General features: G+C 37.7%; 1 protein-coding gene across 3 annotated transcripts in view; it reads right to left on the bottom strand.

Annotated features, from left to right (window-relative positions):
* The window catches only part of CORIN (corin, serine peptidase), a 263,919-nt gene that overhangs the window by 147,992 nt on the left and 89,223 nt on the right, over positions 1-26,704 (bottom strand). For all 3 annotated transcript variants that reach the window (XM_035293752.3, XM_008993384.5, XM_008993382.5), the window contains exons 4-5: positions 17,862-18,069; positions 5,497-5,678 (exon numbers count right to left, since the gene is read on the bottom strand). In XM_035293752.3, coding sequence (XP_035149643.1) covers positions 5,497-5,678; positions 17,862-18,069 — 390 coding nt within the window. The remainder of the gene's footprint in view (positions 1-5,496; positions 5,679-17,861; positions 18,070-26,704) is intronic.

The raw sequence follows: 26,704 nt of genomic DNA, 5'->3' as shown, positions 1-26,704 counted from the left end.
TTCTGAAAAGTAAAATGGAAATTATAGAAATTACACTGCTCTGAGCAGAAAATAAAATAAAATTTGGAACTGCCCAAGGATGAAGGGAATATAGTAGGCCTCCAAGTTTCTCAATTAAGATTACTGAAGAACCACACTCTCAGAATGGAGAAAAACCAGAGGTAGATGGAGCCTTATAATAATGAGGCAAAATCAGCTTAGTCTCTGATTAAATTAAGGATATCTGGCCCCATATGTGCCTAGTGATCATATATGTGACAAATATATTTAATCATATGTGTGTCTGGCCCAGATCACATATATGATCTGGCCACATATGTGTCTACTCTTTAAGAAAAAATCTGTTGCTACATCTGCCAGTCCACTGCCTTTAGCTGTCAGATCCTTCAGGTTATGCCTCAGCTGTGGAACACTGAAGAGATCTGCCTCACCCAGTGACACACTTTTCCCAGGAAGGGCCACATCCAATGACTGATTGAGGTTGCAACACATAGACTTGACTATTTGGGCTCAACATGGGATAACTCTTGTAGTCCTGATACATTCCAGAACTCCCCAGGGATTTAGCTGAGGCTTTGATGGGCCTGGATCACATTTCAACTCCTTTGCCCAATTCAGCTTTCTCTCCAACCCGCTCAATTAATACCCTGTACACCAAACTCCATCTCAGTTGCTGTTTCCAGAAAACTCAACTTTTAGCACTAAGTATCAGGCATGGTCAAGAAAGTGGGTCATAAGATAGGGTTATTGATCTAGATAAACTCACAACTACATCAGCTGTTAAAATGAGCAACCAAGCAGCCACTAGAAGGGGCAGAACATGTTTGCAGATCTCCAAAATGCCCCATTACCAAAGAATTGTCATTACTTTTCTTTCTGTTAGATACCTGGAAACTCATCTCAGAGCAAATGTCATTATTTGACCTGATTAAGAGCTTACTCAGTGCAAACAGCCTTTTCTTCAGGGTGTTTCTCAAACAAACAAACAAAAATTAATAACCAAATAACGTTGCAACTGTCTGAGGTGGGGATATCACTCAGGGCAAACAAGAAGCTAAACAAAAATCTAAAAGAAGGGAGATGATCCAAGAAGGCTGAATAGGAACAGCTCTGGAGTGCAGTGCCCAGCGAGAATGCACAGGGTGAGTGATCACCACATTTCCAAACGAATTTTTACTGCCCACAGACCAAGAGATTCCTGGGTGGAAAAGCACCAGGAGTCTCCAGCATAGCTGGAGCCAGCACAGCAGGTCTCCACATAAAAACTCATACAAATCTGGGTGGCCATTTCAAATGGCACCCGGAATGCCTGGGAGACAAAGTTGCCCATTCAACTGAAAAAAAGGGGACTGAAACAGGGAGCCAGGTGATCTGGTTTGGCAGGTCCCACCCCCACAAAGACCAGCAATCTGAAACACTCTGGATTGAGAGTTTCACAACAAGCACAGCTGGACCCAGGACAGTCCAGCTCTGTGGGGGTAAGGGCACCTCCATTATCAAGGCAGTCCACCACTACCAAGACAGTCTGCCATTACTGAAGCAGTTCACTATCATTGAGGCAGTCTGCCATTACTGAGGAAGACTGCCATTACCAAGTCAGTTGTAACTATACTTCTATAAACAGAATGGCAAGGAGGTTCACACAGCAGCTGGACAGAGCCCACAGCAGCTCAGCAGTGCCTCTGCTGGCAGACTGTGACTAGGCTACCTCCTTGCTGCTCAGGGCATCTCTGAAAAAAGGCAGCAGCAGGTCAGGAACTTATAAATAAATCCCCACCTTCCCAGGACAGAGCACCTGGGAAAAAAAGGTGGTTATGAGTTCTGCTGCAGCAGACTTAAACGTACCCGCCCAGCAGCTCTGAACAGAACAATGGAGCTCACAGCTCAGCACTGGAGCTCCTATAAGACTGTCTCCTCAAGCAGCTCCCTGACCCATGTATATCCAAACGGACACCTCATAATGGAGAGCTCAGGCTGACATCTGGAGGGTAGCCTTCTGGGACAAAGATAACAGAAGAAGGAACTGGAAGCAACCCCTACTATTCTGTAGATGCTGCAGGTGATCCCCAGGCAAGCAGTGTCTGGAGTGGACCTTCAGCAGTCCTACAGCAGAGGAGCCTGACTGTTAGAAGGAAAACTAAAAAACAGAAAGAAATACATTCATCAACAAAAAGTATGTCCAGTCAGAGACCCCATCCCAAAGTCACCAACTACAAAGACCCCAGGTAGATAAATCCACAAAGATGGGAAGAAACCAGTGCAAAAAAGATGAAAACACCCAAAACCAGAATGCCTCTCCTCCTCCAAGGGATCACAACTCCTCACCAGCAAGGGAACAAGGCTGGATGGAGAATGAGTCTGATGAATTGACAGAAACAGGCTTCAGAAGGTGGGTAATAACAAACTTCTCTGAGCTAAAAGAACATATTCTAACCCAATACAAAGAAACTAAGAACCTTAAAAAAAGGTTTGACAAAATGCTAATGAGAATAAACAGCTTAAAGAATATAAATGACTTAATGGAGCTGAAAAACACTACACAAGGACTTCAAGAAGCATACACAAGTTTTAATAACCAAATTGACCAAGCAGAAGAAAGGATATCAGAGATTGAAGAGCAACTCAATGAAATAAAATAAGAAAGCAAGATTAGAGGAAAAGAGTGAAAAGAAATTAACAAAACCTCAAAGAAATATGGGATTAAGTGGAAAAGACCTAATCTACGTTTGATAGGTGTACCTGAATGTGATGAAGAGAATGAATCCAAGCTGGAAAACACTCTTCAGGATATTATCCAGGAAAATTTCCCCAACCTAGCAAGGCAGGCCAATATTCAAGTCCAGAAAATACAGAGAACACCACAAAGATATTCCTCAAGAAGAGCAACCCCAAGGCACATAATTGTCAGATTCACCAGGGTTGAAGTGAAGGAGAAAATGCTAAGAGCAGCCAGAGAGAAAGGTCGGGTCACCCACAAAGGGAAGCCCATCAGACTCACAGCAGATCTCTTGGCAGAAACTCTACAATCCAGAAGAGAGTGGGGCCAATATTCAACATTCTTAAAGAAAAGGACTTTCAACCTAGAATTTCATATCCAGCCTAACTAAGCTCCATAAGTGAAGGAGAAATAAAATCCTTTACAAACAAGCAATTGCTGAGAGATTTTTGTCACCATCAGGCCTGCCTTACAAGAGCTCCTGAAAAAAGCACTAAACACAGAAAGGAACAACCAGTACCAGCCACTCCAAAAATGTACCAAATGGTAAAGACCATCAACACAATGAAAAACTGCATCAACTAACGGGCAAAACAACAAGCTAGCATCAAAATGGCAGGATCAAATTCACATGTAACAATATTAACCTTAAATGTAAATAGGCTAAATGCCCTGAACAAAAGACACATACTGGCAAATTGGATAAAAAATTAAAACCCATTGGTGTGCTGTTTCCAGGAAACCCATTTCATGTGCAAGGATACACACAGGCTCAAAATAAAGGCATGGAGGAATATTTGCCAAGCAAATAGCAAAAAAAAAGCAAAGGTTGCCATCCAAATCTCTGATAAAATAGACTTTACACCAACAAAGATCAAAAGAGACAAAGAAGGGCATTACATAATGGTAAAAGGATCAATGCAACAAGAAGGGCTGATGATCCTAAATACATATGCACCCAATACAGGAGCATCTAGGTACATAAAGCAAGTTCTTAATGACCTACAAAGAGACTTAGACTCCCATGCAATAATAGTAGGAGTCTTTAACATTCCACTGTCAACATTAGACAGATCAATGAGACAAAAAATTAACAAGGATATCGAGGACTTGCACTCACATCTGGACCAAGCAAACACAATAGACGTACAGAACTCTCCACCCCAAATCCACAGAATATACATTCTTCTCAGCACCACATCACACCTACTCTAAAATTGACCACATAATTGGAAGTAAATCACGCCTAAGCAAATACAAAAGAACGGAAATTTTAACAAACAGTCTCTCAGATCACAGTGCAATCAAGTTAGAACTCAGGATTAAGAAACTAACTCATAACCACACAACTTCATGGAAACTGAACAACTGGCTCTTGAATGTTGACTGGATAAACAAGGAAATGAAGGCAGAAATAAAGATGTTCTTTGAAACCAACAAGAACGAAGACACAACATACCAGAATCTCTGGGACACACTTAAAACAGTGTCTAGAGAAAAATTTATAGCAATAAATGCCCACATGGGAAGCAAGGAAAGATCTAAAATCAACACCCTATCATAAAAGTTGAAAGAGCTAGAGGAGCAAGAGCAAAAGAACTCAAAAGCTAGCAGAAAACAAGAAATAACTAAGATCAGAGCAGAATTGAAGGAGATAGAGACACAAAAATCCCTTCAAAAAATTAATAAATCCTGGGTCTGGTTTTTTGAAAAGATAAACAAAATAGACCACTAGCCAGATTAATAAACAAGAAAAGAGAGAAGAATCAAATTAATGGAATAAAAAAAGATAAAGAGGATATCACCACAGATTCCACAGAAATACAAACTACCATCAGAAATTACTACAAACAACTCTATGCACATAAACCAGTAAACCTGGAAGAAATGGATAAATTTCTGGACACTTGCACCCTCCCAAGCCTAAACCAGGAAGAAGTCAAAACCCTGAATAGACCAATAACAAGGGCTCAAGTTGAGGCAGCAATTAAGAGTCTATCAACCAAAAAAAGCCCAAGTCCAGATGGGTTCACAACTACTTCTACCAGACATACAAAAAGGAGCTGGTACCACTCCTTCTGAAACTATTCCAACCCATACAAAAAGAGGGAATCCTTCCCAAATCATTTTATGAGTCCAACATCATCCTGATACCAAAACCCAGCAGAGACTCAACAAAAAAGAAAACTTCAGGCCAATATCCATGATGAACATAGACGCAAAAATCTTCAATAAAATACTGGCAAACTGACTGCAACAGCATAACTCAAATGTCCATCAACAGCGGAATGGAAAAAATATATTGTGGTATAATCATATATTATTAGAATGCTATGTAACAATGAGAATGAATGAATCACAATATGAAGATGTAATTATGAATCACAATATGCAGATGTAATTAATTTCTTGTGCATAATGCTGAGCAAATGAAGACAGGTTTTAAAAAGTTACATTTTGTATGATTCCATTTATATGAAGTTCAGAATTAAGCAAAACCATCTAAGATGACAAAAGTAAGAACAGAGGTTTCTTTTAAGGTTAGAAGTAAGAACAGAGATTTCTTTTAAGGACAAACAGAGATATGACAGGCAGTGGGCTTGCAGGCATTTCTGAGGATGCTGTTAATATTCTATTTCTTGATCTGGGTTCTGGTTACAGGGATCTTGTCACTTTGTTAAAATTTATCAGACTGTGCACTTATTATTTATATCCATTCCTGTATAAATGGCATACTCAAATAAAAACTTCTAAAAATGAAATTAAACACAGACACCTACATTGCTTTCCGTTTTCCTGCTGCAGTGAGAAGCAAATTCTGCTGACGTTGCTGCTTTCAGTTTCATTTCTAAACTGGGAGCATTTGAGGAAATCTGGCCAGGAATAATTCACCATCCCCAGGACTGATTCACAGCCTTCTTTTGCAGCCTCACAGAAGGACCTACAGGGCAGGAGTCCATGACTGAAAAAAAAAGAGAAAGATGAAAAATTAATATCTACAGAACAGTTTTTGAAATAATAGTGAAATTAAAGTTAATTTATACTTACTATAGTCAGCAACTTAAATTTTTATATTCAGTCCAATGACAATGATTTTAGCTACTCTATTGTCTTGATTCTAGAAGAAATAGCTCATTCTATATCATCTATTTCTTGTAGGAGTATCCATTACAATTTTTAAAATATTTAATGAGCTAAAATATAGTCATCAGCCTAAAAGAGCTTTGTTAATATCAAAGGGAAAATTAACACGGAAATGAAGGCCCTCAAATTGCAAAGGCAGAAGTAGGTCGAAAACAAGTTCTTATATTTTTATCTTTCCTTTGAGAAATTCAAGTATCTCTGAGCGGCAGCAGAGAGTAAGCTGTTCCATTATTAACTTCCCCAGCCTCGCAGGAAAAAGAACATTATACAGATGAGTGGCAACTTGGAAGACCTTGTACAGTTATTTATCTTTTCAGATGTTATCTGCAAAATAAAACAATGCAAGCAATTGTCTGTTAATAGTATGAGTAATGACACCCCTGGAGCTTATCTTTATTCACTTATATGCCATGAAACAGTCCTAGATCCACAGCTCTGTGGATGGAGATGGATACTAAGAAAGTCAAGGCCATGGACTTGCTTCCTTACAGACTCAGGTAACTTTCTATGCTACAGCTATAGGCTGCATCTCTCACCCTGGCTGGTCAACTGGTAAAGGAATTTCAAATAGTTTTAAGGAAGCTGGGAAAGAAAATATATGTGTCAATTAAATCAAGCATATACTTCACAAATGTAGAGTCAACAAGGTGTCACAGAATTGTGCAGTATTGGATATGCAACAAACCTTAAACAGTACATTAAACAATCCATCACATGAAATAGTTCCAGGGAGATTCTAGGATGGATTTGAGGTCAAACAGCTCCCAATGGCAGAAGCAGGAATAGAATTTTGGTGCTTTAAGTTTCAGGACACATTCTACCTACTCTCCCTGGCTCTTCTCTTATAAGGACCTGATCATTGGGTTTTCAAAACTCCTTGATCAGATAAGCACATATATAATACCCCACTCATATTTCTACAGATTACAAAAGCATAGGGGAATATGCCAGCCATTGAGATCAAATGGAACAAATAGGGTCTTTAAAATAATCTTGGGGGAGAGATCTTTGTACATAAACATGAAAAGGGAAACTCAGCCTCTACATTCAGAAAAAAATATTTTACCTTCATCTCAGAAAGTTACCTTAAAACTGAGTATCTTTTAGAATACTGATATTCATATAATTAACTACAAACATTAATATGTAACCAAATTCAATAGTGAAGATGTCGAAGAAGAGGTTTTGCATTTGAAAGAATTAGCTTCAGCATATAAAACGTGAATTTGTTCAGGCAAGTTACTTGGTATAAAGAAGACACCTGAAATACATTAGATATTCCTAAGACTGAGAGAGGGTCACTTAAATAACACTGTTTTTAGATATTTCCTGCCTGTCCTGAATCTTATCCCAGAGAAGTTAGCAAACATATTTTCTCAATTAAAACTAGAATACACAGTTAAGGAATGTGGAGAATATATAATTTCTTATTCTTTCCCAGGCATTGTTCTTAGTGTCACACACGCATCATCTCATTGATTTCTCAGAACAGGATGAGTAATAGGTGTCATTGCTCATCCCCAATACACAAATAAGGAAACTGAAGCACAGAAAAATAGGACATTTGTCCAAGTTCACTGAGGGAATGAGTGTCAGAGTCAGGATTAGAACTCGGGCAGATTGACCCGGGACCTATTCTATCTACTACTGTACTACCGGTATCTCCTAATTTCATGAATGCATGTCTTGAAAGCACAACACGATTTTTTTTTTTAAACGGAGCCTGGCTTTCTCACCCTGGCTGGATTACAGTGGCACCATTGGCTCACTGCAAGCTCCACCTTCTGGTTTCAAGTGATTCTCCTATCTCAGCCTCCCGAGCAGCTGGGATTACAGATGTGTGCCACCTCGTCCAGCTAATTTTGTATTTTTAGTAGAGATGTTGGTTATGCTGGTCTCGAACTCCTGACCTCAAGTGATCGCCTGCCTTGGCCTCCCAAAGTGCTAGAATAACAGGCATAAGCCTCTGAACCCAGCTGAGAATGCAAATCTTAATATGCACTTTGTGAGTGGCACCATCATATACATGATGCATGAGATCTCCCTTCATTCTACAAAAACCTAGTAAAATGTGCATCGAATCAGTATTTGTCAAAGGGGCTAAGGAACACAAGGAAAGGGTAAAGACATTTCTGCTTTCTTCTGTAGGTGCTAGCCAGCCCACAGTAAAGCTGTAAAACAAGCGAGGCTTGTCTTCGGTGTTCCTCCTTTGCCTCCCAGTCCTTGACCAGGATCCCAGTGTCCCAATGCCATCCTGATCACCCTGATGCCAGCACCCCACCCAGGTGGCCACTCTACCAGAGTGCTTGAAACATATCATTCCCTTCCTACAATCAAAGCTGCCCTCCTAATTGCAGCTGATATCAATTAGGCCTTCAAATAAGAAAATGGATGAAAAAATTCAGAGTAATACATAATAATAGATGAACACTTAACCCTCCCCGAGACTTTTGCATCATTAAAAGAAGACTGCTCACTGGGGCAAAGGAATCCCTAACTGATGAAATTCCAGATATTATTTAAAGGGTAAAAAAATCATTCAACATTTTTTTGAAAATGAGAAAAATGTCTAAAAAGCTGAATAACACTCTGGAGAACAACGCTCCCAAGTGGTTCCTGGAGCTTTCTTCATTTCTGATTTTTTTAATCATTCCATATCTTTTCTTAGAATCTTTTAGGGTAACGAAAATGAAGTTTCATGCAGGAGGCCAGCAGACTGTTCTCAAGTTCTAAATTTAAGTCTTTAATTCAGAAATGGACTCACTGTCATTGACTCTTATGGTGGTCATTTATTCTGCAGGAAAGCCTCAACCCATCACCTGCAGCTTTCACATGGCCACTCCTCCACTGTTCGAACTTGGGCCAACAGTTCACTCATGCCAAGACTCAGTTTCCTCACTTGAAAAATGAGGTTTTTGGAAGAGCTGGGGTGTGGACCATTTTTCATAGTCCTATACTATACTATACTAACATTCTGAGTCAAAATTCATTCTTTAAGGCAGTGTTTCTCAGAGGAGCACTGATAATCCCACCAGTTTTGCTAAATTTCAAAAGGTAACAGGCATTTTTCTCAAGATTTGTTCTGGGAATATTATGGAGACATTAAAATACCATTAGGCCCTCCATTCTAAAAATAGGGCCTAAGAAAAATGTCTATAGTGTTTCCAAATAGTTCTCTTAAGAGGTATAACCGAGACCCATAAGCTTTAAGTTGCTGAACCAGGATATGTGAAATAGTGACAGAGTATTAATAACTAGCAGCACTTTCAAACAGTGAGCAATATGAGGAGTAATTTGTTCCTGCATTGTATAAAATTCAACTGTCTATGAAAGGTTGAAGCATTTTGCTTTTCATCACATGGAGCACAGTGGTGAGATAGGCCACACTGTTTTGGAATATGTGTCTATATCCAAGCCACAGACTAAGGACCTGTGGTCTGCACAGGGAAGGAGTCCACTTTGGCTATCTAAAAACTATTTTAAACGTGTGATTATTTTAACTGGTGTCTGAAGTAAATTTGGTGTTATGAAAAAGTCCCTAGTACATTTCATCTAAAGTTAAAGCAGAAAGTTTTATACCACCTCTATTATTATTTGTTGAAACACTTGATAATTGTATAAATAATACTACTATATGGTGATAGTGAAGTTTTTATGGTGTTTTCACTAGGAAGGATGTTCTAAATGATTTATCTACCAAAATTTGTAGTTTATCTATAAAAATTTGGAGAATTTATCTTTAATAATTTTGTTATAATGTATATAACAAAATTACTGTTAATGGATTTTTAAGTTTTATAAATCACTTTTCTCTTAACTTTTTATTTTGAACTACTGTTAAGACTTACAGAAAAATTATAAAAATAGTACAGAAAGTTTCCATATAGCCTTGATCCAGAGACCCCTAAGGTAAACATCTTATATAACTATAGTATAATTATTAGAACCAGGAAATTTGCATTGATACAATACCTTTAACTAAACTAAGGACCTTATTTGAATTTTGTCAGGATCTCCATTTAGGATCCTACATTGCATTTAATTATCACTTTTTACTTTTGGCAAATAAACTAATCTTTAAATATATTAGGAGAACTCAGAATTTAAAACTCCTTTTTCTTGGAAAAAAAAACAGAATCTTTGTGACAGGTGGATTTTAAGATGCCCACAATGATCTCTGCTTCCTGGTATTCATGCCCTGTATAATTCCCTCCTTTGGAGTGTGGGTTGCCTGACTGATTTGCTCCCAACCAATAGAAGGAATGGCATGCCAATTTCATCATAGTCCACATAAGACTGTGACTCCTATCTTGCTAAGAGACTCTCTCCCTTATTGGCTTTGATGAAGCAACTTGTCATATTGAGGAGACCCACATGGCAAGGACCTGAAGGTGGCCTCTGGCTGATAGCCAGCTAGGAACTAAGGCCCTCCAATCAAAGCCTTTAAGGAAATGAAGTTCTTCCACAATCACATGAACTTGGAAGTTGATTTTTCCCAAGTCAAGCCTTCAGATAAGACCCCAAGCCTGCCAACATCTTTATTTCACCAACGTGACAGCCCCTAAAGCACCTGGCTGGGCCACTCCCAGATTTTTGACCCACAGAAATTTGTGCAATAATAGATGTGTGTTGTTTTAAGCTGATGGGTTTGTGGTCATTTGTTATAAAACAATATATAACTAATACACTTTTCTTGACACATCACATTGTCAGAGGCATGCTACTGAGTTTAATGTCAGAGGCATGCTACTGAGTCTATTCATTGATAAGACTCATACAATCATCTTTTTAAAAATACATTCCTAAATTTGTCTTTATTAGGCTGAGCCATTCAGTGACCAATGCTCACCAAATCATAGTCACAGCTCCCGAAGCTGCAGACCTTACTTAGTCATGAGGAGAATGTTAATGTGGAAGGGTCTTCGAAGATAATCTACTCCCACTTTCTCCTTTTGTATTATGAGGAAATTAAAGCTTAAACAGATTTCACAGCCAAATACTGTGACTCCAGCCCAGTGCTCCCAAATATCTTGCCTATCTGACCTCCTTCCATAATCCATGAGCAACAGATAACACAGGAACACAAATCAACAAATGACAACACTACTGGAAAACCCAAATAACAATAGATGGCTTGTTCTCCCTATGATGGGCCAACTGCATTGGCTTCCCATGTCAGCATATTGTGGTGCCCTCAAGAGACCTTATAAAAGGTTAGGGTTATTGGGGGTATGAGAGAGGCAGGAAAGAGGTTTCTTGGTTTCTACTCCACTAAACGTGGGGATGGAAAGCTGTGCAAGGGAATTTTTACATGTGTCATCATCTCCCATCAGAAGATAAATAATGGAAGCAATGGTGGTACTTTTTGGTCACGTTGGCCTGACTCTAAAATGCAGGACTGTGTCATTCTTTTCCTTCATCTGCAATAGTCATGATCCTACCAAGAAAGAGGTGAGCCACTAAAGTAAGATCACTGCAGAATGTTTAATGAAGGGCTCTGATCTCCTACAGAGTGAAAAGGTACAGGCAGGGTTTAGAAAAATCAACAAGGGGTAGTACAGCAGGCTGGAGCTGTTAGCACCCTAGGTTTAAGAGACAAGGGGAAGGAGAATTTTCTGGAACTTGGAGAGAGTTGTTTAAGGAAGGCTGCTTGATAGGGATTGTGGCCTCTTACAGGGGGTTGCAGCCAACCCATGTAACCTGGCAGAAAGGAAACCAGGGGATCACTACCCAACCTGCCTATCCTCCCACACTCTGATCTCATGTGGTGGTTTCCATTGGCTGAACCTGACAGGAAGCTAGAAAGTAGCCAGTGTTGAAGTGGCTTCTCCTGGGAAGAGCTGGGATAGAGGAGGGTGCAATAATATCTACTTTCGTAGATATGGAGAAGTAAACAAGAAATAGCCAACACAAAGCTTCATACCCCATGCCTAGAGAAAGCTCAGCAAATACTTGTCAAGGGATAAAACACAGTGGCGTGTGAGCAGATAGCTGAACTATGATTAGTTTGAAATCTGGTAGGAGTGGTTACACCACAAGAATCAGCAAAGTCTACAAATAATGGTTTTGTTCTTGGTTTGTCTTTTTCTTTTTCAGGGATTCAATTTACCAGCACACCACTGAATAAAAGTCTAAATCGTGTCATCTATTACAGAAAGAAAGCTGTTTTCATTTCCACTCAAGAGAAAATTTCTGCCAGGAACTTACTGAACCAGAGTAAGAAATGATCGCAATATTAATTCCTTTTCCATTACCACTACCACTCCTCTTTTATATACATTACTTTTTCAGGGGGTATAGCTCAGGGGTAGAGCATTTGACTGCATATACATTATTTTTTTGGTGGTAATACCATCTACCTAAGTCTCCAAGTCCAAAAACCTTTCCAGTCAACTTCTCCATGCATATGCAAATAATCACTAAATACTGCCAATCTTACTTCCTAAAAATCCTTCAACTCCATTTTCCCTTCTCTCCTATTTTATTTTCTAGGAAAAAAAAAATTAAACCAGCTGTATTCTCTCTACTATAAGGTAGATCTGGCTGTTACTCCACCTGAATTGCCTTTTTCTCCCACCTTGTTTACATGGTAAACTTTTCTTCTTCCCCTAAAATTAATTTCAGCGGTTACCTCCTTCCTGCTAGTAGCCTTCCCTAACAATGCCAGATAAAATGAATTCCTCCTCCTTTGTGTTACCCCCCTACACCTTGTGAACCAATCACATTTTACAGCAATTTAATTGTGTTTGCGTCTGGTCCTCTATTATGCTGAGCCCCTTCAAGACAGTAGTATCTTTTATTGATTTCCACATCCCAGCATCTAGCAGTGTGCCTGACACAATGCAGGTACCAATAAGTGTTTGCTAAAGGAATAAATAAATTGATAATTTTCCCAATATCTTTGTTGGTAAACTGATGCCGGGGCTGAGATAGAGCTAGTTCCTAGTAAGACCCTGTATCCCTCCCTTACGCCTGGCCCACTGACCCACATTTCCAGCTGTGGCAAGAGTAACTGCTTGCAGGACTAATCCCATCATAATCTCTTTTCCCACTTTAGTCAATTACCACAGGACACTCAGTATATCCGCTCTGCCTCACCTCCCAGACTTCCATATCCTCATGGATCAAATGTAACTTTGCAGTAAGGTTTCCTGAACAATACTGCTTAAAATTGCACCTCTTATACCATACCCCAACCTTCCCAAAGCTATCCATTCCCCTGCTTTGCTGTTTTCATTGCACTTATCCCCATCTGCTAAACGACTATTTATTTATTACCTGTCTATTTATTTGCTTACTGCCTATCTTTCACCGATATAACCTAAGCTCCATGAAACCAAGGATATTTGTTTATTTCATTTGCAGCTCTGTCCCTTCTGTGCACAATCAGCACTCTATAATTATCTGTTGAATCAGTAAATGAATCACATGCAGATGTGATTCCTGCCTGAGAGAAAGCTGTCAGTAGCAAAGTTGGGAGGAAAACCTAACTCCCAACTTATTGGGGTGCACAAAAGCTCACACTACCCTGCCTATGAGGTCCCCTCCACTTCAGGTCAGCAAGTTCTACATGCTGCATAATTTTAAATAATTCCCACATAAGAGTTAAATTCAGTAAAGTTGTAAACGAAAAGCTTGCATCTTGTTTATATGCCAATAGTAGTGTGTCACTCTTAAAATAGAAAAACTTAAGAAAATACTAACAGAGAGAAAATAGAGAAACTTGAAAAAATGCTGACAGGGAAAATACTTAACACAGCTTGAATTAAGATGGGCTTGAATAATGTAAAAACCAAACAGCCACTCTGAAAGAGAATCTAAAATACCGTAATCTTTTAACCAAGATGTTCCTGATTCTCATTAATATTTTGCATACTTACCAGGGCCCAAGGGTTGAAAGATTAACAGATCACAAAAGAAACTTACAATTGTTTAATTATTTTGCAGCTGTTTTGATTTTTACACATTATAAAATGATGCCATCATTCTTAGCAAACTGACGCAAGAACAGAAAACCAAACACTGCATGTTCTCACTCATAAGTGTGTGTTGAACAATGAGAACACATGGACACAGGGAGGGAAACATCACACTCTAGGGCTTGGGGGATAGGGGAAGAATAGCAGGGGGTGGGGGGATTGGGGAGGGATAGCATTAGGAGAAATACCTAATGTAAATGATGGGGCAATGAATGCAGCAAAACACTACCATGGCACATGTATACCTATGTACCAAACCTGCACAATCTGCCCATGTACTCCAGAACTTAAAGTATAATTAAAAAAATTTTTTAACTGCCATTTTAAAAAAAAGTCTCCCATCAAAGAAAAGCCAAGGACCTGATGGTTTCACTGCTAAATTCTATGAAACACATTATAAAATGATTTAACGAAGAGCTAATACCGACACTTCTCAAACTCTTCCAAAAAATTGAATAGGAGAGAATACTTCCAAACCTGTTACTCTGACAGCAAAACTAGATAAAAGCACAACAAAAAAAAGAAAATTATAGGCCAATATCCCTGATGAACACAGATGCAAAAATTCTGAACAAAATGCTATCAAACAAAGTTCAAACAAAGATTAAAAAGGCCACTCACCATGATCAAACAGGATTCATCACAGGTATGAAAATGTGCCCCTACATAAGCAATTCAATAAACATGATACATCACATTAACAGAATGAAGGACAAAAACATATGATCACAACAATAAATGCAAGAAAATCATTTGACAAAATTCAAGATTCATTCAGGATAAAAAAAATCTCAACAAATTAGGTATAAAAGAAAAGTACTTCAACACAATAAAGATGAAAAACCCACAGCTAACATCATACTCAATGTACATGTTTATTGAATTTTAAGTGTTTCCTTTAAATCCGAAATAAAACAGGGATACCCAATCTAATTACTTTTATTCAACATAGCACTAGAAATTCTGGTCAGAGTGATTAGGCAAGAGAAAGAAAAAGCCATCCAAATTGGAAAGAAAAAAGTTAAATTGTCCCTTTTTGCAAACAACATGACCTTACACATATAGAAAACCATAAAGAAAACCCTAAAGACTTCACATTGCACACACACACACATGCATGTGCATACACACACACACACACACACACACACACACACACCCTGTTAGATCTATAAACAAATTCAGTAAAGTAGCAGGCTACAAAATCAACAAAAATATCAGTAGGACTTCTATACGCACACAGCAAACTATCTGAAAAATGTATTTTAAAAACACAATCCTGCTTACAATAGCTACCAAAAAAACCTTCAGAATAAACATAATCAAGGAAGTGAAAGATCTCTACACTAAAAATTATAAACATTGAAAAAACTTGAAGAAGGCACAAATAAATGGAAAGATAGGCATGTTCATGGATTGGAAGAATTCATATTGTTAGTATGTCCATACTACCCAAAGTCATCTACAGAGTCAATGCAATTCCTATCAAAATACCAATGACATTTTTCACAGAAATAGAAAAAAAAATCCCCAAATTAGCAAGGAACCACAAAAGACAAATTAGCCAAAGCAAGCTTGATCAAAAAATAAATAAATAAATAAAGCTGGAGGCATCACACTACCTAACCGCAAAATATACTCCAAAGCATTGTGATATGGTTTTGCTGTGTCCCCACCCAAATCCCATCTTGACTCGCAGTTCCCATAATCCCCACTTGTCACAGAAGGGAACCTGTGGGAAGTAACTGAATCATTGGGGCAGTTACCCCCATGTTGCTGTTCTTATGATAGTGAGTGAGTTCTCAAGAGATCTGATGGTTTTATAAGGGACTTTTCCTCCTTTTTCTCAGCACTTCTGCTTCCTGCCATCATGTGAAGAAGGACATGTTTGCTTCCCCTTCTACCATTATAGTTTCCTGAAGCCTTCCCAGCCATGCAGAACTGTGAGTCAATTAAACCTCCTTCACTTATAAATTACCCAGTCTCATGCAGTCCTTTATAGCAGTGTGAAACCAGAATAATACACATAGTAACTGAAACAGTATGGTATTGGTATAAAAACAGTCTCATAGAACAATGGAATCAAATTGAGATCCAAGAAATAAATCCATCCTTTACAGCTAACTGGTTTTTGACAAAGGTGCCAAGAACACAGAGTGGAGAAAGGACAGTTATTTCATGCAATGGAGAAAAGACAGTCAATAAATGGTGTTAGGGAAACTGCATATCAACCTGCGGAGAAATGAAATTAGACTCTTGCCACACTGGGTATGCAAAAATGAACTCAAAATGGATTAAGGACTTAAATGTGAAGCTCCAAACTATGAAACTACTAAAAGAAAACATAGGGAAACCCTATAGTCTGGTTAATGATTTTTGGGAAATAACCCCAAAAGGTCAAGCATCAAAAGCGAAAGTAGACAGATGAGAGTTCATCAAACTAAGAATTTCTGCACAGCAAAGGGAATAAAAAAGTTAAAAGACAGCCTATGGAATGGGAGAAAATATTTGCAAGCGATACATCTGATAAAGGGTTAGTTAATATCCAAAATACATAAAGAACTCAAACACCTCAGTAGCAAGAAAACAAACCACCTGATGACAAAATGGGCAAAAAACCTGAATAGACATTTCTCAAAAGAAGACATATAAATGGCCAACAGGTATTTTTTAAAATGTTCAAAATCACTCATCATCAGGGAAATGTAAATCTAAACCTCAAATCCCGCTACTGTTTTATCAACTAAGTTTAGATAATATTCAAAATCATTTGTTGTCATTTCAATAATGTTCATAGCATCTTCACCAGGAATAGATTTCATCTCAAGAAACCACTTTCTTTGTTCATCTATAAAAAGCTACTCCTCATCCATTCAAGTTTGATCATGACATTGTAGCAATTCAGTCACATCTTTAGGCTCCACTTTCAATTCTGTTTTTCTTGCTACTTTCAGGACCTCTACAATTACTTTCTCCACTGAAGTCCTGACTCCTCAAAGTTATTCACGAGTGTTGGAATCAAGTTCTCCCAAATTTCTGTTAATGTTAATAATTGATGTCATATGTGAATTGATGTATGTGAATATGCTTTGAATGTTTTAAGTGTATACTTCATATTTCAAAAATCTCTATATATTTTGATTGATATACTACCTGAAATTATCCCTGATCCTGTTTGATATTGTGCTGGATAGCCTCTGTCTTTCTCCTTGTGTCTACTCTTTACCCTTCTTGCCTTGCTCTGCCTCTCTGTGCTGAGCGGAAGAACCACCCAACATCTATGTATGGTTGATACTTGCTTTAGAGTAAAGATTTGGGACTTTTGAGCTGATGAGATGTAGTTGAGGTTCTGGATCTCATCCACTATGTTCACATGAATTATGCACCCTTGTCCTCTGGTTGTGGGTGAGTTCATTTGGTGATAGGCACTGGAAGATGGAAGGCTGGGAGGAGAGTGAGGTCAGGGTATTTATCCCTCCTTCTCTCACACTGCAAGACTGAAGGGCTGGTGGTGGCCATGCTCCTCTGCCTAGGGTCATAGCACCTGAACTGTCCAAGACCCTTTACCCATAGATACAGCTCTCTCTAGGCACTACTTGCCATTATTCCTTTTCAAGTCTTGGCTGGTGGAGCTGCATCCCCCTATCATGAGACCCTGGTGCCTCCCATCTCTTATTTGTTCTCTTAACCCTGCCCACAACTCCATAAATAGTCTCTCTTATCACCCCTTTGAGTGTGTTGTTGTCTGTCTTCTGCTGGATTCTCACTGGAACAGCTATTATGGAATCCCTCTGACAGCATCAATCTAACAATCTGAATAATTTTTCCCATAAATAAAATTATTCCAGGTTTTCAAAACATTTCTATTTCCAAAGAATTAGAACTGGTTATGACTAATGTGGGGGATTTTACTCCTTTAAAAACAACCAAAATGAAAGGGAGTAGTTTGCATAATTTTTTTCCCCTAGGACACTTCTGCTATAACCAACTCTTATCACTGAATGATTTGGGTTCTGAAATACCTGTCATCGCCATCAGTGATGCACTCAGGGAAGGCGAGGCTACAGCCAAACAGCATGATATGTTGATAGCAACTGAGGCGATGGAGATATGTGAAAAACTTGAGGAACTTCTCCACTTCCATGTTTCTGACAACTGAGAGGAGAGGTGTCAGCGTGGCATGGTAGGGCAGCATTTGACATTGGCTGTGGGTGATGTTCATGCAGGCACCTGGGAAGTGAAGACAATTACATTTAAGAGTGGACACATCAGAAGTATATGTTTACAAATTCATTTAATTTTTGTTTGTAAGATAAAACATAGTTCATAAGAACAATTTTAGATATGCAATCATACACATAAATGCATGTAAGTGTGTGTACATATATGATAAAGAAATCAAGCTACAAATATTTACAGCGGAAGAGCATTTGTGTCCTGGGAAAATGTGTGGAAAATGCATACTCTCCATACATAGCTGGTAGGCATACAAATTGACAATCACCTTTTCTTTTGGAACACAGCTGGGCAGAGCAATATGTATCAAAAAATATTTTCAACAAGTATATTCTTTGACATTGTCAGGTCATTTCTAGAAATCTATGTAATTATATGCTTAAATTTATCCTAAGGAAATAATCATAATTGTGAATGTGGATTTATCTATGGGGATATTGATTTCTGTATAGTTAATAATTTTTAAATGGGAGAATGATCCAAGATGGCCGATCGCTAACATCCCGGGATTGCAGCTCTCAGGGAAGGAGCGGAGAACTAGAGGACGCCACACTTTCAGACAAATTCTGGTCGCTCACGGAGCAGAAGATCCCCCAGTGGAGGAAACACACGGGTGGCCAGCGCGACTCTCGTGGCCGGCGCAGCGGTTCCGAGGGGACCTCAGCGCGGCAGCTCTCGGAACAGAGTAAACAGGTTCGGAGAACCCACAAGGGCCCCCAGCACGACACCAGAGCCCAGCGCAGCGACTGTGACGGCACCTCGGTGCGGCAGCGCTCGGCTCAGAGTAAACGGACCGGTTCCCCTTCTGACCGAGGTTTGGAGCCCCGGGAAGGCAGAGTCGCCTACTACGGAAACAAGAAGGAAGCCCTACAGGAGAATCCTGGGCAGAAAAGCACCATCAGTTTTAACGCCGCTGCTCTGGCCCTGGGAACTAACAACCTGGACGCCCACTCGAGACCTAATCTGAAAGTTGGTAAATTCAAAGACAGCAGGAGGATAAATTTACAATGACGGGAAGAAACCAGCGTAAAAAAGTCGAGAATACTCAAAGTCAGAACGCCTCTCCCTCTAAAGATGATCACAGTTCCACATCAACAATGGAACAAGGCTTGATGGAGAACGAGCGCCTCCTGATGACAGAATCACTCTTCAAGGAATGGATAATAACAAACTTCGGTGAGTTAAAAGAACACGTTGTAGCCCAACGTAAAGAAACTAGGAACTTTGAAAAAAGGTTTGATGAAATCCTATTGAGAATAGACAACTTAGAGAGGAGTATGAGTGAATTAATGGAACTGAAGAATACAATACAGGAACTCCGAGAAGTATGCACAGGTTTAAACACTCGAATTGTTCAAGCAGAAGAAAGGATATCAGAAGTCAAAGTCCAACTTAATGAAATAAAACGTGAAGAAAAGATTAGAGAAAAAAGGATAAAAAGGAATGAGCAAAGTCTCCAAGAAATGTGGGACTATGTGAAAAGACCAAATTTACGTTTGATAGGTGTACCTGAATGCGACGGAGAGAATGAATCCAAACTGGAAAATACCCTTCAGGATATTATTCAGGAAAATTTTCCTAAACTAGCAAAGCAGGTCAACATTCAACCCCAGGTAATACAGAGAACACCACAAAGATATTCCTCAAGAAGAGCAACCCCAAGCCACATAATCGTTAGATTCACCAGGGTTGAAACGAAGGAGAAAATACTAAGGGCAGCCAGAGAGAAGGGTCATGTTACCCACAAAGGCAAGCCTATCAGACTTACAGCAGATCTCTCAGCAGAAACTCTACAAGCCAGAATAGAGTGGGGGCCAATATTCAACATCCTCAAAGAACAGAACCTTCAGCCCAGAATTTCATATCCAGCCAAACTAAGCTTCACAACTGAAGGAAAAATAAAATCTTTTATGAACAAGCAAGAACTCAGAGATTTTATTACCACCAGGCCTGCTTTACAAGAGCTTCTGAAAGAAGCATTACACACAGAAAGAAACAACAAGTATTAGCCTTTCTAAAAATACACCAAAAAGTAAAGAGCACCAACATAAAGAAGAATTTACACCAACGAATGGATAAAATAGCCAGTCAACATCAAATGGCAGTAACCCTAAATTTAAGTTGACTAAATCCCCCAATCAAAAGACACAGCCAAAACCCAATGGCATGTTACATCCAGACCTGTTTCACATGCAAGGATACACAAAGACTCAAAACAAAGGGATGGAGAAAGATTTACCAACCAAATAGAGAGCAAAAATAAATAATAAATAAATAAAAAGCAGGAGTTGCAAATCTCGTAGCGGATAAAATAGATTTTAAAGCAACAAAGATATAGTGGTAAAAGGATCAATGCAACAACAAGAGCTAACGATCCTAACACCCAGATACATAGAGACTTAGACTCAATGAGACAGAAAATTAATAAGGATATCAAGGACTCGAACTCAGATCCAGAACAAGTAAACTTAATAAATATTTATAGAGCTCTCCACTTCAATTACACAAAATATACATTCTTGTCAATACCACATCACATCTACCCATAAGTTTAAATGAAACATTGATTGGTCATTAATAATACCCAATTTTTTTCAAAATAAAGCAATATTTCCATGTACTCTCCCTCTTTCTCTTCCTCTTTCTTCCTCTCCTTTACTTATTTTTTTTTTTCCTTCTCTCAAAAAAAAAAAGAAATCAACTTGTAAACCTCTAGATCCAGGTCGGCAATGTCTCTCTCATTGCTTGATTTCCTTCCTTCCCTTCCCTCCCTCCCTCCCCGCTTCCTCCCTTCTTTCCTTCCTTCATCCCTTCCTTCCTCCCTACCATCCTTCTTCCCTCCCTTCCTGCCTTCCTCCACCCCCCCAAAAAAAAAAAATAATAATAATTTTTAAATGATAGAAATCATCTAAATATTCAGCAAAAAGAATTGTTCTAAAATATACGGAACAAACAACATAATATTTAATTTAGGTACATAAAAGATGCTTCAGAAGACTATTTAATCACATGGAATGATGCTCATAATACAATAAATAAAAGTAGGAAGTCACAAAACAATTTGTATACAATTATTTTTATTAAAAACACACAATTATGCAAAGATTTGTAATCCTGTCTATGTCAATAGTTCAGGAGCTGCTCAGAGCCTCTTTCATATCTGGCTCTTTTGGTTACCATCACATCCATAGCCTTTCCAACACTTTCACTCAAGAAATTTGCCATGTTGATATAAACAAAAATGTTGACATGGGTCCATATGATGGAGTTTTAGGAGATATTTATATTAATATGTAATACACCCATGTATTTTGACCACATCTTTTTATCAGTTTTAATTACATTATTTTCTTTAGGGACTTACACTCTTTAAGGAAGACCATGTTTGAAGCAATTACATGACCGAAAGTTTCATTCCCTCTACCTAGCCAAAGAAATCATTGAATATTAAGAGATCATTTGAAAAATACAAGGTAGAAAACATCCTAGAAATTTTCCCACATTAGCATTTGGAGAGCTTCAATTTTTCCTTTACTGCTGCATAATATTCCATTGTATGTTATATTGGAATTTATTTAAACAATCTCTCTTTAATAAATATTTTGACTGTTTTCAACCTTTTGCTACTGTATTGTTGTAATAAGTAACCTGTACATGTGTCTGATATGTAGAATGGATTCCCAGGAGTAGGATTACTGGGTAAATAGATCCAATTTCCCCATCATCAAGAAGTACCATTTTGCATTCTCACCAACAGTGTATGAGGATGTCTGCTTTCTCACAGCCTCCCCAACAGAGAACAGTGTCAAACTTTTGGCTTTTTGCTAATCTGATATATGAGAAATTATGTTGATTATATTAGATTTTTCATTTGCATTTAACTTGTTGCCAGTGAAACTGAGTAACTTTTCATATATTTAAGCGCCATTTGCATTTTGTCTTCAGTTTCATATGCTTGGAAGATTTTTCCTACTGACTTTTAGGCATATTTTTTCTACTTTTACAAGCTCCTTATTAGGGAGATTAGTGTACTAAAAATATTCTAACACTTTTTCTTTAGTTTCATGGTTTTGAAATTATTTTAAAGAGCTAATAATTATTTAAATCATTTATTTAATAGATAAATGTATTTTATTTTACTCTAATCCAACTATTGAAGATAAAAAATTTAAAAGGGGCTTTCTTTGAAAAGTAGCCAGGTCAGAGGCAGAGCTCAAAATCAAATCTGGAGTAAGATATGATAATATCTGACATTTGCGTACCCCTTGATAGTTTACAAACCACTTCAACCCTTATCTTTTAAGGTTGTATTAGGATGGTTTGGCTGTAGCGAAGGAAAACTGAATATAACAAAAATTTCTTTGCCCTGTAAAAGTCTAGATGAGTGGTCCAGGGAAGAAACATAAGCTCTTTATGTAGCCCTAACCTCATGGTCCGAGATAGTGAAGTCTATGGTCCAGATAGAAAGGTGGAGAGGCAGCAAAGAGGACAAAGGCATGCTTTTAATATTTCTTAAGAACAGTTCCAGCTGCTACGACACCCTCCCGCATATATCCCATTATTGATAACATCATCACATGGCCACACCTGGTTGCATAAGAGGCTAGGGTTATTCCAGTTTGACTTATGCCCAGATAAAAATGGAGAGTGGGGTCAATTACAAATGAAGGAGAATGGATATTGGTGTTCTACCAGAAACCTCTGCTAAAAAAATAAATAGAGAAAGTATCATTATACTCACTATAAAATAATAATTTTTTTTAAAAGCCAGGCACAGTGACTCATGCTTGTAATCCCAGAACTTTGGGAGACCAAGGTGGGTGGATCACCTGAGGTCAGGAGTTCGAGACCACCCTGGCCAACATGGTGAAACCTCTCTCTACTAAAAATACAAAAATTAGCCAGACGTAGTGGCAGGCCCCTGTAATCCCAGCTACTCGAGAGACTGAGGCAGAAGAATCGCTTGAACTCAGGAGGCAGAGGTTGGCTGTAAGTTGAAAGCATGCCACTGCACTCCAACCTGGGCAACAGAGTGTGATTTTGTCTCAAAAAAGAAAAAAAAAAGGTACAATTATTTTTCTATTCAAGATGTTTGATTAAGCACATATCCTCCCTCCTGACACCTCACTAAAAAAAGAATAGTAAAGGGAAAAAAAGCATAAACTCATAGCAGCAAAGAACAAGGAGAGGGGCTTCCATCAGTGGATAAATATTTTTAGCAAATTTCCGGCAGCCAAAAAGAGCATGCAAGAAATCTGAAGTTTGTGGAAGAGGATGAAGTCAATCTGCCTAGCCGAACCTAGGAGAGGTTCCGGGCTTGAGTTGGCAGATAAGGCAGAGAAGAAGAACAAAAACTGGAAGTAAAAAAGGGAGACATTATAGATCTGTATATAAAACAATTGCTATTCATTTCACCCCCACACACAGAATACACGACAGCCAGGAAATTATCACCATTAAAAAATAAAAATAAAAATATTCATCCATCTCTAAAGAAATTCCACAAGTGGTCTGAGCACTGAGAAAGCTGGTATGGCTATTGGTACCACAGATAAGGTTAATAATAACTGAAAATGTCATGCAGAAAAAATAGAAATAGTTCAAGAACAGAAGAGAACTTTTAAAAAAAAATCATCAATAACTTCAGAGTAAAGTGACCATGTAATTGATCATCCTCCCTAAGACAATTTGGAGAATAACAATGAACGATTAATAACTATGCCAGGAAAATAAATATAAACCATGATGTCTCCTATGAACCAAGATATATAGATTCAAATAGGTATTGCATCCATAAATGAGAATAGGATGCTAAGAAAAAGAAAACTCAGAGAAAACCTTACAATTCACACCACAAAAATGCAAAGGATCGTAAGAGACTACTCTGAATAATTATATGCCAACAAATTAGATAACCTAGAAGAAATAGATAAATTCCTGGGCACATACAACTTACCAAGACTGAATCATGAAAAAATAGAAAATATGAACAGCCCAATAATGAGAAAGGATATTGAACCAGTAATAAAGTCTTCTATCACAGAAAAGACCAGGACCTGATGGTTTCGCTATTAATTCCACCAAACATTTAAAGAACTAATACCAATCCTTCTCAAACTCTTCCAAAAAAATGAGGGAAAGTGAATATTTATAAACACATTTTACAAAGCCAGCACTGCCCTGATACCAAAGCCAGACACTACAAGAGAAGAAAATTACAGGTTAATAACTTTGATGAATATAGATACAAAATCTAACAAAATGCTAGCAAACCAAATTCAACAGCACATTAAAAAGATCGCTTACCATAATCAAGTGAAATTTATACCTCAGATGCAAGGATGTTTCAATATATACAAATTAATAAATGTGAGACACCCCCTTAACAGAATGAAAGACAAAAACCATGTGACCATCTCAAAAGGCAGAAAAAAGTACTTGAGAAAATTAAACATCCTTTCATAATAAGACCTTCAACAAATTAGGTGTCGAAGAAATGTACTTTGACACAATAAAGGCCATCTACAACAAATCTGTTAACAACATACGCAATGGAAAAAGACAAAAGCCATCCTCTAAGATCAGGAAGAGAACAAAGATGCCTGCTCTTGCCACTACTAATCAACTTAGTACTAGAAGTTCTAACCAGAGTAATCAGGCAAGAGAAAGAAATAAAAGCAACCAAATTGGAAAGAAATAAGTTAAATGGTCTCTGTAACAACATGATCTTTAGAAAAACCTAAAGATTCCGCAAAGAAACCTCTTAGAACTAATAAGCACATTCAGAAAAGCAGTAAAAGTAGTATGCTCAAAATCAACATACAAAAATCAGTGGTTTCAATCAGAAATGAAGGAGAGAAAAATAAAATTAAATTAAAAACAAACTAGTTATGCATTTATACATTAACAACAAACTGTACAAAAAAGAAATCAAGAAAACAATCCTACAATAGCTACAAATAAAAATACTTAGGAATAAATTTAATCAAGAAGGTGAAAGATCTTACACTGAAAATGATGAAGCATTGTTGAAAGAAATTAAAGAAAACACAAATAAGTAGAAAAATATCCTGTGTTTATGGTTTGGAAAAATTTATCTCATTAAATATTTATACTATCCAAAGTGATTTATAGATTCAGGGCAATACCTATCATAATTTTAACAACATTTTTCATAGTAATAGAAAAAAGTCCTAGAATAGAAAAAAGTCCTAGGAAACACACACAAAAAAATCCAAAAAAATCTTGAGCCAAAAGTAAACCAAAGATATCACACTACATCATTTCAAAATATACTACAAAGCTATAGTAGTCAAAAAAGCATGATATTGGCATATATACATATAGAGCAACGTAACAGAATGAAGACTCTAGAAACAAATCCACACATTTATGGTCAACTGATTTTCAACAAAGTTGCCAAGAATACACAATGAGGAAAGAATAGTCTCTTCAATAAATAGCATTGAATAAACCTGGATATAAAGATTTAGAAGAATAAAATTAGTCTTTTATTTTACACCATACACAAAATTAACTCAAAATGAATTAAAAACTTACATGTAAAACCTAAAACTATAAAACTACTAGAAGAATACACATGGGAAAAGCTCATTAGTCTGGTTAATGATTTTTTTGAATATGATCCCAAAAGCAAGGGCAACAAAAGTATGGACAAATGTGATTACATCAAACTAAAAACCTCCTCACAGTAAAGGAAACAGTTAACACAGCAAAGAAATAACTTACTAAATGGGAGAAAATATTTGCAAACCATACATCTGATAAGGAGTTAATATCCAAAATATGAAAGGAAGTTTGTTTCATAGATAGAAAACAATAATAAAATTTAAAAGTGAGAGAAGGCCTTAAATAGACATTTCTCAAAAGAATACATACAAATGGCCAACAGGTATGTGAAAAAAAATGTTCAACATCTCTAACCATCAGAGAAATGCAAAATAAAACCACAATACCTCATTCCTGTTAGTACAGCTATTACTAAAACAAAACCAAAAAATGAAAAAACAGAAACTAGCAAGTTCTGGTAAGAATGGAGAAAAGGGAACACTTGTACACTGCTGATAGGGTTGTAACTTAGTCTAGCCATTATGGAAGACGGTATGGACATTCCCCCAAAAAATTTAAAAAAGAACGACCAAATGATCTAACAATCCCACCACTGGCTATATATCCAAAAGATATAAAATCAATATGTTGAAGAGAAATCTACACTCCCATGTTCATTGCGGCATTATTCACAATAGTCAAATATGGAGTCAACAAAAATGTCCATTAATGGATGAATAGTAAAGAACATGTAGTGTATACACACAATGAAATACTATTTGACCTTTAAAAAGAAGGAAGTACTGTCATTTAGGACAAGGGGGATAAACCTTGAGCACAATATGTTAAGTGAAATCAACCAAGCACAAAAAGACAAAAACCACATGATTTCACTTACACGTGGAATCTTAAAAAGTTGAACTAATAGAAGCAGAGAGTAAATTGTTGGTTACCAGGGACTAGCCAGGTAAGGGCAAGGACTGATATATGTTGGTCAAAGGATACAAAATTTCAGGTTTTTTTATCCTTTGTTATTTCTGTATATAGGAGAAATAAGTCA

Source organism: Callithrix jacchus, chromosome 3, assembly GCF_049354715.1.
Source record: "Callithrix jacchus isolate 240 chromosome 3, calJac240_pri, whole genome shotgun sequence".
NCBI lineage: Eukaryota > Metazoa > Chordata > Mammalia > Primates > Cebidae > Callithrix > Callithrix jacchus.
The sequence above is the reverse complement of the archived record's forward strand: the minus strand, read 5'-3'. Positions and strand labels throughout refer to the sequence as shown.